Source organism: Pelobates fuscus, chromosome 3 (assembly GCF_036172605.1).
Source record: "Pelobates fuscus isolate aPelFus1 chromosome 3, aPelFus1.pri, whole genome shotgun sequence".
Lineage (NCBI taxonomy): Eukaryota > Metazoa > Chordata > Amphibia > Anura > Pelobatidae > Pelobates > Pelobates fuscus.
In genome coordinates this window covers 84,716,945-84,730,012 of record NC_086319.1, presented here as the reverse complement: position 1 = coordinate 84,730,012, position 13,068 = coordinate 84,716,945, and the positions used below count along the sequence as shown (strand labels likewise).

Here is a 13,068-nt window from a genome sequence, read left to right as displayed (position 1 = left end):
ATTAACTCATTATACAAAGAGATAAAAAATGTGAAGTCCTACCACGAGGCGGGTCCAGGCAAACTTGGCCAGCATGGGGCATCACAAAGCGGGAGACCCAAGCACCGGATGCAGGGGGCGCACAGCCGTCGCGTCCTGAACCCGAGAAGAGGAAGACAGGGGCCGCGGAGGGGGCCGCGCACTGCTCCCTGCCAACGTGTCTCGGCGAGCCGACCTGAAAGAGGCAAGCATTACCTGCATGGCGGGAAACCTGCCGCAACACTGGAGAGCTGGAAGCTTGTTCCTGCAGCTGCCCGACTCAGTACTACAACATGCCGTCCACAACATAATGGACAATCACACATGATCAATTGCCTTCCACCTGCGGGTATTGGCTGAGCAGACCCAAGTAAATATGTCGGAGATAGACTGTTTTATAGGCCAGTAGCTTATGATCCTTGTCCTGTCTCCCCTATGAAGCTAATGTCATAGAACACTCGCTTTAAATTGCCTACCTTAAAATTCTTATGTCGCTTCTCAGAAGGGGTCAGCGCTGTACATTAGCAAGCCATACATGCTGGGGCTGTGGGTTATCAGCACTAACTCTATTAGGGGACCCTAATGGACTGTCTATACTGATTAAGCTACCTAACCAGTGGTATTATCTCCTGTAATTGAGCAACCACAGATCTGTTAGAGCCTTAGAATTCCTCTTTCAGTTGGCAAACCTGTTTTATTATTAGCAACCTTATAGTTTAAGCTTGTATACCTAGCCTGGTAATAATAGTTTTAGAGCTAACCTGATATCAAATAGATTGCTAACGTTTAAACAAAACTGCTTAGCTTAGCATGTTTAACAAAAGAGAAAAATTGTGCAAGTTTATCATGCCACTGTTTAACCTATGTATGTGTCTTTAAGTAAACGAACACTGTTGTGGCGCATGACAATGCTCTGTAATCACCCGCACAACAAAAATAAAGAATTTAAAAAAAAAAAAAAAATGTGAAGTCCAAAAGTCTATACTAAACATCACTGCATTTGAACACTGGCCTAAATATACAAGTGTTATATTAGATGTTCTCAGTGTTAGCTAACATTTACTTATTAACCTAGTGTCTATAATAGCTTTTGGCAAACGTTTTGAAGAAACTGGAGCTCTTGAGGATTAAGCAAGATAAAGCAGGTCAAGAGTAACTTCAGATTCTGTGAACACGTTCATTTTGCAAACCAATCTGGGAAACAGCGAGCTGCTAGGTGAAGTGAGACATTGAATGCATCTTCCGAATGTGATGAGACCTTCATATTGACATGCAAGCAACTTCAGTATTTCGAATGCAGTTTCGTGTTCTTTTGTGCAAGAAAGTATTTCTCTTATAATCTGAGCACTTAATAACTGATGCTATAACTTTGTACTTCTAGGAGCCTTTAGTTTAGCATGTATTTTCAGGACAGGTAACTGTTAGTTTTGGAGGGTTGTAAATCAAACAAACGTATCCTCTGATTCTTAGATCACACTTGTGTTGTATACATGTAATCTAGGTCTCTTTCTTGAGTTCAAAATTCTTTAAATACTTTGGATAGTCTTGGCCTTAATAAATACAGGTACCTGGTTAAGGGATATTCCATAAACCCAAGGTGTAAGAAAGCATCCTGATTTTTCTTTCCATAATATCAGGTGACAGCATCAACTCACTAGCAAGATATCAGTATTGCCCCTAAAGCTTCCACATTGGCCGCGCACAGAAGGAGAGCCAGGGGACTGATGGTTTGAGATATTTCTGCTTTAAACTCTTGGAAAATGTATTAAAACGTGAAAGTAATTCTAAGCCAGATGACTCCACACACTGTAACCATTTTAATGAAATGACGTGATTATGGTGCCTAGGGATTTCCTTTAAAGCGGGGTTTAACAAAAGGTAGATACCCAGATCTTGTAAAACTTGATGCTTTCTAAATTCTAAAGACTGACAAAGCAACATAGCAGGTGATGGTCTACATCATCTGGAGATCTACCATTTGTAAAATGGTATATATACTTATTTTTAATGTTTGTTTTTAGTGTGTTCGTAAGATTTTTGAATTATATAACAATTTTATAACAATTCTGTTATAAGGTTACATATTTAAACAAATACAAAGCAAATAGTTAAACATTGGCCGTTGTTAACAGTTACAATTTTTTTAAAGAACAGAGTTCTTTTCAACAAGTAAAAGAGTTCATATTTTATGGAAATATTCCACTGATGTGGTTTTTAAGCTGGACCTTTTAAGCTCTTTATTGCAACAGGAAAGAGAGCATAGCAAGAAAAGTCAGAAGCTCCTGTTTAGGAGCTTCTGTTATTACTACAGAGCTAAGCCTCTGCTGGGGATAAAAAACCTCTACAAACATGTTTGGCAGAAATCTAGAAAGAATAACACCCATTAGCTCATACCATCATAGCCATTAAAATTATATGCAGTGGTTATGGTGCTTGGTGTGCCCCTGTCAAAAAGAAAATATGTATTTGTATGGTAAAAGGACACTCAGGGCACCATAACCAGGTAGACTCATTTTTCGCAGTTTCATTATTGAACCATTTAAAATTCAGGGTCCCTGGGCACCTGTAGTTTAGCCCCATCTGGCAGAATGGCTATGGTGTGTGAAGTGCACTCAGCCTATTACTGCCAACTATTCCTAGTGCAATTTGGCATGGCGTAAAGCACCGATCTACCAGAGGTGGTAAGATTGCAGTCAACGGGACACTCAGATTTACCATTAAAACAACATGGTTTAACAATGAAACAATGTTATTCTGTATTATTTATCTTTGTATTAACAAAAATAACTTGGTAGCGAATGAGGTCAAATATAGGAAATAACTACATAATGCATTAATGTCGAACCAATCACATATGACTTTTAAAAAGTCAAATGTAAATGTGTGCGTAAAATAAATAGTTTAAAAACATTTTCGGCAGCTGAAGAATTATTTTTGTACAATGTGATGATACTTCAAATCTGCCACGCTTGATTGACTTTGCACACTTTGCATCATTCCTTAAACTTACAAAACTGCTGCCTGAAACTATCGGTAACAAGATAAAATAATTATGTTACACAAAGCACAATTAAGATTCCTTCCATCCCATTCCTTTATTTAAGCAGGATTGAGAGAGTGAGACAGAAAGAAAGTCAGAGATAAAGGGAGACAGATTTCAAGAATTTTATCGTAATAAAAATATAATTTTCTCCTGTTTATATTTCTGTTACTACAAAAGATAGTAGCTACTATCTTCTAGTACAAATCCACATCAATTATATGTGATTAAATAGTTTAATATTAAATTAGAGGTAACTTTACCTGTGCATAATGTTGTTGTTTTTTAATAGCCAAAGGGGGACACTTTCATTTTGGAAAGATGGGGGTCGGGGATTGTAATTGGAGGTATGGCCATCAGTAAGGGAATTTCTGGGAAATGCTAGGCAAGTTCATGAACTACTGATAACCGTTTACGCAACTGAAATCGTAATTGAGAATAAGTCCAAATCATTGTTTGTACAGAGACTAATTTCAAACACATTCTTTGTAGTTTTAAATGATTATTGTGGGCTATATTGCTATATTGATATAGATAAAGTTTTGTTATAACCGGAAACTTGGACCTGGAAAGGGGGCATGTACATAGAAAAGAAGGTCACTAAGATTTAGGCCCAAAAGAGGGATATTATAATATACGTTATATATTATATATTGTGATAGTCATGTATAGATTCAATGTAATACTTACCTGGTAACTGATATCCTGAGAGATTAAAACTATCAAGCTATGGATAACAAATATTAATTTCCAAACTTTAAAATAATTTATTAATTTAAAGACTTTGCTAAATCACGCCTCACATTTGCTCTGTTGACCATTTCCCCATTATCGTCCCTTTTCTATAGGTCACAAATGTGCAAATAGTCACACTGATTCCTATTTTTATTTGTTTTCTTCAAAATTCAATCTTTTTTAGCCCAGGACCATAAGTTCCCATCCCCCCGCTGTCCATGATTTGTAGCCTGGTGCCAGGCCTTCACTATAACCTTTCACCCCTGGCTGTCCTCTGCAGAGACCAGTATGACAACAGGAGCAGAATCAGGTCATCCTGCATATAAACACAATTGTCATGAACCCATGGGTGAGTATTGGACTTATATTTCATCTACAAAAATAAAATATCATTGCCTTAATGACAGTGGACTATGGGTAAGGAGAGTTGATTTCTTGTAAAATTTTAAAGAGAAGAACTGTAGTTCTTATAGTGCTAGGAGTGACCTGCCACCCACTCCCCTTTTCCATTGTAAGTAGTAAGACCATTTTAGAATGGTTTTAATTTATACCTTTATGGCTAAGCGAGAGCCGGAAGTTCTCTGTCTGAACTAAGCCATATGGTGCAGGTAGTCAGTTATTGGCTGAGAGAGATTAGCTGATACTCTCAGCCAATAGAATAGCCCTGTAGTAGCACTGTAGGACTTAGCTCAGGATAGCTAACTGATGATCATGAAAGTATCTTCTGGCTCGCATTTCCACCTGCAGAGAGATGGAGAGCAAGGTCCAGTGTCCCCCAGGCTCTAAAATAGTATGACTATTTGCAATGGAGGAACGCCAAAGTATTCCTGGCACCATAACCACTACAAAGTGCTTGGTGTTTGGACTGTACCTTTAATAAATGGCTTTTTATAAAGAAGTGTGGAAACCGTCACTCCAGTGATTTATTAACTGAAAAAGCTGAGAAAAAAATCCTTAATATTTAATGCGAATAATAGTTTATAGTACAGAGCAGGGAGTCCAGAACTGCTCTATGTATGTTATTTATTATTACATTAAGTTATAGTCGTATTCTATAGAAAATCCATGTTTACAGTATATATACCTGATGATTTATTATGTATATACGTTAAACAGTAAAAGATAAGGAGTAATGGGCTCGTGTTTACCTTTTCGAGGTGAGAGAGTCTGAAAGGAGATTGTTTTTATTCCACAAGAAATTGACTTAAGTTAAAAAAAAATATTAGAAGTTATGTAGCACTAACGGGAAATGTGCTGAGTTCTCTGTTACTTTGGATGAAGCACAGTACGTACAATTCATAATCTGTTAGTGTGCAGAAAACTGAAGAATTTGAAAAAAGAAACTCAACTAAAAGTGAAAAATAAAATGGATCACACAATGTCATGGAAGTTGCCAAATCGTATTCTCCATCTTCTTCCCTGATCTCTTACATAATTCCAGGTTTAAATAATTTGCTATACTGTAAAATTCATGCTCATAATGTCTTTGTTGTTATATTATAACAAGGGACACAAATAAAAATATCCTGGGAGTGCTTGCTACACATGCAGAATTATTCACTAAATTAAGAAATCAAGGTTAATTCAAAGTGAATTTAAAATGTCAGGTCAAAATAGGCAAATGTGAAAAACTCTCTGAGTCAGCTATGCTTTCAGTCTGTCTACACTGGCCTTAATATTAGAAATTCACTTTGAATTCACATTGATTTTCTCATATTAGTAAATAACCACAACAGTTTTACATTGGAGATCATGGGTGAATCTGGTGTGCACTGAATCCCAATAAGTGCATACCCCTCCTTTTTTTGCATCATATATAAAAAAATAATAATAATAAAAACAAAAAAAAAAAAACAAATAAATGTAATCTTGAATATACATTCTTAAAGGGACTCTCCAGTGCCAGGAAAATATACCTTTTTCCTGGCACTGCAGGTCCCCTCTCCCTCCCACCCCCCATCCCAAATTGCTGAAGGGGTTAAAACCTCTTCAGTGATTTACCTGTATCCAGCGCCGATGTCCCTCGGCGCTGGGTCAGGGTCCGTCCACGCTCCTCCCCCGCCGATGTCATCTGGCAGGGGAGACCTATTGCGCATGTGCAGCCGCCGGCAGGGGGAGACCTAATGCACGTGCGCATTAGACCTCTCCATAGGAAAGCATTGAAAAATGCTTTCAACGCTTTCCTATGGGGATTTCAGTGACGCTATAGCACACTTTTCATGTGCTATAATCACGGAAGTGCCCATAAGTGGCTGTCTAGTAGACAGCCACTAGAGGAGGAGTTAACCCTGCAAGGTAAATATTGCAGTTTATGAAAACTGCAATAATTACACTTGCAGGGTTAAGGGTAGTTGACACCCAGACCACTCCAATGGACAGAAGTGGTCTGGGCGCCTGGCGTGTCCCTTTAATAAAGTCAGATACTACAGGTGCCTTTTTTTTTTCTTTTATGGTGGAACTCTCTGTAGTAAATGTAGTGTAGATTTTATTACATTTTCTTAATGAGCACCCATAGTCATAGCTTCAAAGTCACCTTCACTTTGTCTGTTGTATTTTGTTCTCGGCTTTGACAAAATGAGATAAGAAGCTGTCTGCAACTTGGCCTGGAATGGAGCCACTCAGACTAGAAACAGAACTTTTTCCTTTTTTCTGTTGGAATTAGTCTTAATCTTTCTGGGAAATCTGTTTAATGTTTTTTAATCTATATCTATGCACATGTCCTTGTGAAAGGTCATTTAACAAATGGATCATATGGACTTTGCTTCCTCGCTTTAAGTAGAGTTGTGCAAACCAGCTATGTAAGTTTGGTTTTGTAAATATGTCTTTGTTTTAATATACACATTCACTGCTCTTTACAGCCAATCACAGTACCCAAAAGTGTTCAAGTTATTTCAAAGGTAAAAAAAAAAACAAATAGACTATACGCAGATTAAGGTATTTTGAGTACTTCCTCTATCATAATTCTTAAAGTTCCATAAAAAATTTTTGGTGTCTGTAACTTCTTTTGTTTTCTTATTTAACTAAGTATGGTAACTATTGCCATAATAATATCATAAACAGAAATAACAACCAATAAAGCTACATTAGAAGTGGTCATATTACCATACTTTTTTTCACGGTTATATAGGAGATATAACCGTGAAAAGTACCCTAATCACAGACCCTAAATAGAAATATACCATGTATTACTGGGCCTTAGAATGGCCGGATTTAACTGAATAGTCAGAGAGAAAGTCAACGTCATGAGTAGGAGAAAACATGACAAACGATAAACAAGCCAAACAGGAACACAAAGTAGAGAAACGGTTAAACAAGCCAAAGTCGGTAACAAGAAATCCAAATGTAACATAAGTGCACTCTTGGGTAATCAAGTACCACAAGAGGGTAACTTGCTACAGGAAGCCATGTAGCAAGTTGCCAGGGCACTTAAACTATTGGCTGCCATCACCTTGGAGCGCATGAAGACCCAAATTCAGCCAAATGCCGAATTCAGGTATTTGGTTCATTTGTGTTGACTGAATTGACATTCAGAGTCACGCCATTGTGAAGTTGGCACGACTTTATACAAATAGATGATCACGCATTTCGTGCATCGTCTTTAAGGCTATCGGATAGGGGAGCTCCAGAACAGGTAAACATTACACATATGTTCTTTTGTGTATTTCAATTTTTATATAGTGCTTTCTACCGATCTAAACCATTTGAAAATATTTAGTTATTAATAAAATATCCAGATGTCCTGCAATCTATTTTTTCCTGGGTCTGTGAATGTGAGTGGATATTTTGGTGTGTGAAAGTGAGTGTGTTGTCTGGTGTGTGAAAGTGAGTGGGTATCTGGGTCTGAGAATGTGAGTGTGTTGTCTGTGTGTGTCAGAGCATAAATGTCTGACTGTGAGTGTGCATGTCCTGCATGCATAATTGTAAGTCTGTGTCTGTGTAATTTTGTGCATCTATGAGTGTGACTGTAGGTGTATGTCTGTGAGTGTGTAAGTGTCACTGTAAATGTGTATGAGAATATTTCTGATTGTGATTTTATTTGACTGTAACTGAATGTGTTTGTATGTAATTGTTATGTCTATCTCTGTGAATTTATGTTCCTGTGTGACTGAGGGCAGTGTGTGTATGACTGTGTGCCCCTATCTGTGAGTGAGTGTTGTGTGGCTGTTACACTGTAAGTGTGTAGAGCAGAAGTAGCTGGAAAAGCTTATAAAAGGGTGCACACAGGGAACCTTGAAGGGGTTAATTGACCTAATTGCTATGGGAAGCTAGTCATGATGTGAATTGAGGAGAAAGGGGTACATTGCAGAGAAATATGGAATTTTAGTTTGGGAGGGTGTAATTGCAAAGAAATAAGGACTTCCAATTTTTGGGAGGCATGGAGTAAACTGCAGGCCTATGTGACTATTAATATTGCTTAGGGAGGGGGTTAATTTTCAGGAGGCTGCCACCAGAAACTCCTGTTATTGAGCTAAGCCCAGCCATGTAGGACCTCGCTTATTGGTTAGAGCTTCAGCTAATCGCTGTCAGCCAATGAGCGAGCTGACGCGTGGCTGGGCGTAGGTCAGTGGCACTAACCAGAGCTTTCTTGTAGGCGTTTCCAGCAGCAGGGAAGGTGTTGCCTATCAGTACCCAGGGAACCAGTGTGTGTGTGGGGAAGTGGGGGGTACGGGGGGGAGGCAAAATTCATTTTTGCCTGTGCAGCCGAAAATCCTTGCACTGGCTCTGCACATCTGTTGGAAGTAAATCTTCCATTCTTCCAAATCTTGCACCTTGACAGCAGCACTTCTTACTGTTGCACTCCTCATGATTTGTCAGGTTTGTGCGGTTGGTCCCTCTAAATAAGATCACTTTGCAATCACACCGAACACGCGACGCTAAGGTTGGCCCTACCATACTCTTGCATGGTGCTTTTGTGTCTTCTTGTATACACTAAAAATACCCACGTATTAAATGTCATTCATATACTATATACATGAAATTGTACATTTCTCTTCTCTGTCCAAAGATATATTTACAATTGATGCTTAAACCTTAATCTCAATTCACCAGGCTATACGTGATGTTTGTAGGATTGCTGCTTTACTCTTTCCCAAGCAGGATTCTCACCCCCCCTCCCCTCCCACCACCTATTTAGTCACTTTTCAGAAATTCATCTATCTTGTTTTTATTATATATTTAATATTTGGCTAAAACACAAATATCGTTGAATAATTTGAATATGTTTTGTCTTTGTTAAGTTTCCACTGAGTGCAATAAGATAGAATGCTAATTTGTGATAATTAGTGCCACCTTGTGGCATAATTGCTAATGGGACAAACAAACAAAATATTTCTTTCCAAAATAGTAGCCGGAGAATCAGATAGGACCTGCAGTTAATTTAAAGGAAAGTGTAGTAAATTTGATCAAGTCCCTTTGTTGTATTTAAAAAGATTCTTTGATGTGGGTATCGCAAATAGCGATTTATGGTCAACGTAAGTCTGGAGTAATCACCATTGAGAGCAAAGCAATATTTCTGCTGTTTGATTTGCATTTAGAATTTTGGTCATGAATTGTTCTACAAACATATGGTCCCTTGATGCACAGTTGGTGTCAAATGTAGGAATTCCCCATGCAATAAATACAATAGTTACCAGGAAGTCTATGACACTTAATAATGTAAAACCAGTTTTCAATGGAAACATTAGCATAGCTTTAAAACCTGTTTGCTCTGGAATTATACCTTAAATAGCATTTAGTGAACCATTATCAAGTTCAGCCTTTCCCACATTGCATTTTAGTTGCATTGTTATTTTTTTTCACCTTGCATATACATTCTTAATAAAGCCAGATACTATACTTTTTTCGATCAACAGCAAATAACAACAACCCAGATGTGAGAAAGGCTCTACTTGATGGACACATGTCTCTTTTCAGCCTATGTAACTGTGTAACTAACTATATAAATTATTCAAAGGTGGAAATCACTAGATAGTAGATGACTGTTTGTCACAAAAGGGCAAATCCCACAATGCTTCATCAGCTTTTTAGGCAGCCAAAGCCCCATAGCAGTTTAGGTTTTACAGCAGCTAGTGATCTACCTATGGATCATTTCTTCTCTAAAGAGCAAGACTTCCAAATTATTTGAAGTATGTTTTATATGTTTTCAAGCAGAGCCTGAAATATCCAAGTTGAATGTAAAAGTCGAGATGGGAATGGTTGCATAAAGTGATTGATTGACCAGTTTTGAAATATATTCTATAATGTTGTTTTTCTGAGTAAGAGGATTGGATAATAAAGATTACATGTTCCTAAAACCACATGGAGGAGATTGAGATCTCTGCAGGAAAAGGGAAAATGTTCTCGTTCGCACATTACCATTATTCACCACTGTCCTCCAATAGATTAAAAATCAGAATACGGATCAAAAGCATATCTTCGAGTCTCGGTTTGCAATGTGAAGTTTCAGGGATCACATAATTTAAACAGCATATCAACGGAAGCCAAATTCTTTTGTTCAGCCGTTTGAGTTTGTTAATGAGTTCCACTGCTGGTTCATTCTGAGAGATCAGAGGGCTCACAAGACAGACGTGGCCTCTGTCATTACTAATGCGTTCTCCATTAACTTTGCAAAACAAGACCTGCTAACTTTATTGTGTGAGAAAGGAATGCTTAGCAACACATTGTTCTTTTATCTGTGCACTTGTAATCTGCACTTAACCCCTTAATGGTCATTTATTTTCTTGCTATCACAATCTGTTCCCTAGAGACCTTATGCTAGCATGGGCTTTCCTTCTTACAGACCTAAACCAGTTCTGTAAAGACCTATAGTCATAAATAAAAGGGTCATTTAATTTCGAGTTAGCATCTTTAAAGAACATGTTGCTATGGCAACATAATCCATCACTGGTCCTTAAGAGATGAATGATTTTCTGCCCCGTGCTGGTTTACATGGATCATGTTGGGTCACAGCAAAACACACCATTAAAAGTTTATTGGTTGTAAAAGACGTACAGTGATGGACACTCACCCAACAATCTTTATCAACCTATAAATGTTATACTTTTATTCAGCTCTTTATTGAGATATGTTTTTCTTCACAGGGATCCACCCAGACTGTGCAATAAATGTGTGGATGTCATGAGTTGCAGAAGAGGACTCTGGTTGCTTAACTTCTTCCCAAAGCAGAGCATAAGGACATCTGTGTTTAAAGACACTTCAGCTGAAACTCCTGATGTAATACAGATGCCAAAGTCTGGAATTGTGTTGTCGTCTTCACACTTCCCTGACACTATATTTTCGGAATACACCTGAAATAAAAGACTTGTTTGAACTGCTGAGCAACATGATGCCAATTCCTTGCCTGAATTCTGACTTAGCTAGGTCATTGAGAAAAAGGACAGTGGGTATTTTATAATGGGTATTTATGCCAACATTTGGTTGAACTTGCACATATTTGTAAATCCTTGCAAAAAAAAAAAAACTGCATAGGACATAGAAATCTATTCATTTCATTCACTTTATTTTGGCTACAAATTGTAATGTTTTGCTATGGGTAATAATTGAACACTGGGAATATGATTTATCAGATGTAAATTATAATATAAAATATAGCCAGGGCCAATAATTCCCTAACTTCATGAGCCGAAATAATAAGATGTGTGTTGCCTCTTTGAAAGTGCTCATGTGGCCAGTATTCCAGTCCATGGTTCCCCATCACTCAGTGCTCAGCTACATACAGTTCTCTTTCATCATATCTACAACCTATTTCCTGAGGTCCTGCAGGAAAAGTACCAAGAATGTACCATTTTATGGTGCACTGAATATTTGCAGAATTACATTCCAAAACAGTGGTGCTGTCAACGATCATTAACAAATTCATGTCCCATTTTTGAGTTATGTATACATTATGTATACATTATATTTATTTTTGTAATCAATGAAATACCATGTGCTTATTCTCTTTTTCAAGGAGTAAAGAATGAACCGAAAAATAAATCATTAATTGTTACAGTTCTAGGTAGAATTTGTAGGACATATTGTTGTTGACATTATTTTTTGACATCCTAGTTTAATGTATCTGATCACACTCCTGTTGTAGGTCTATCATCACTTCATGTATATGTACATTAAAAGTTGCTTGTGTGCTTAGTTTCCCATCACATCTCAAGAATTTACATCCAAAGTATTTTATGGAAAAGCCAAATAATGTTGATATTACACGGACTATGGACATAAATAACTATTCTTATGTGTGGCAAGGAAACATTCCATGGAGTGTTTCTGGTTTTAGAGGACCAGAGTTAGAGCTTGGGGTCCAAATGGCAGTCTTGATTATTGTCCATAAAAAGCCTTCATTATTAATTATCTAAATGCCCCTGTTAAATATAGATATATAATCAGAGAAATGTATAATAATAATATAACGGGAGAACATGATAAATATAAAAATAATCTGGCTAATATCAATAGATCAACAAATGCCACCGAAGACATGTTTGTGTTCCTTGCTGGGTGTTTACCGACATTGAATGTATGCACAAGTCAAAATAGTAATTCTGAAGATTTTGAATATTCTGTGTCTAGTACCAATTTATCATAAATACCCTCTGCACCTTTCAAAACCACAGTCATTGCTCTGTGTTTTTATTCAGTCAAGGACTATATAGGCAGCTTTAATTTATTTTGAGTTATGGATTCATTTCTTTAAACGGATGCTATTTCTTTCTTTTAAATTATATGTCCCACATCATTGAGCACAGTTTAAGTTGTTCAGCTTCCCTTTTGAGCTTTTTTTCCAATTATTTTGCCGGGATAAAGTAGAATATTCTCATCCAAAGCATTGGTGTGTTTCATTGCAGGATAATATGAACCATTAAAGTGTACAAAGATCAAACTGGGTTTGACACTGAACCTATGCAATTAAAATATAATTTTTAAAAATCATTAGGATATACAAAAAGTAAAACATCATTTTAAATCACCTAAGTCACCTTTATGTATATATGTGTGTGTGTGTGTATATATATATATATATATATATATTTATATATATATATATATATATATATATATATAGTGGTAGTGGGACATAATGTTGTTTATGAATGTGTTTTCTTTCGAAAAAAGGACAATTTTTGTATTTATTTATTTTTAATTTATACAACAGGTCAATTTAGCAAAGCTGGGAATATAGACTGGGGTATTCACGAAATATGAACAAAGATGGATGCAAAATTCTCTGAAAATAACTGGATTACAAAAGAATATACAATTCTCCTATTTACTAAAGGCTAAAT

At 37.0% G+C, this 13,068-nt stretch overlaps 1 protein-coding gene across 4 annotated transcripts in view; it reads left to right on the top strand.

The window, feature by feature from the left end:
- HRH2 (histamine receptor H2) overlaps window positions 1-11,657 on the top strand; it is an 83,921-nt gene extending 72,264 nt beyond the window's left edge. For 2 of the 4 annotated variants that reach the window (XR_010090367.1, XR_010090368.1), the window contains exons 3-4: window positions 3,978-4,142; window positions 10,873-10,960. Coding sequence is in view for 1 of the 4 variants with exons in the window: in XM_063445212.1 (XP_063301282.1) it covers window positions 10,873-11,083 (211 nt within the window). In the remaining 3 variants the exon portion in view is untranslated. Of the gene's footprint in view, window positions 1-3,977; window positions 4,143-10,872 lie in introns of all 4 variants that reach the window. The other 2 variants (XM_063445212.1, XM_063445213.1) reach the window with 2 other exon arrangements.
- Window positions 11,658-13,068: the final 1,411 nt, after the last annotated feature.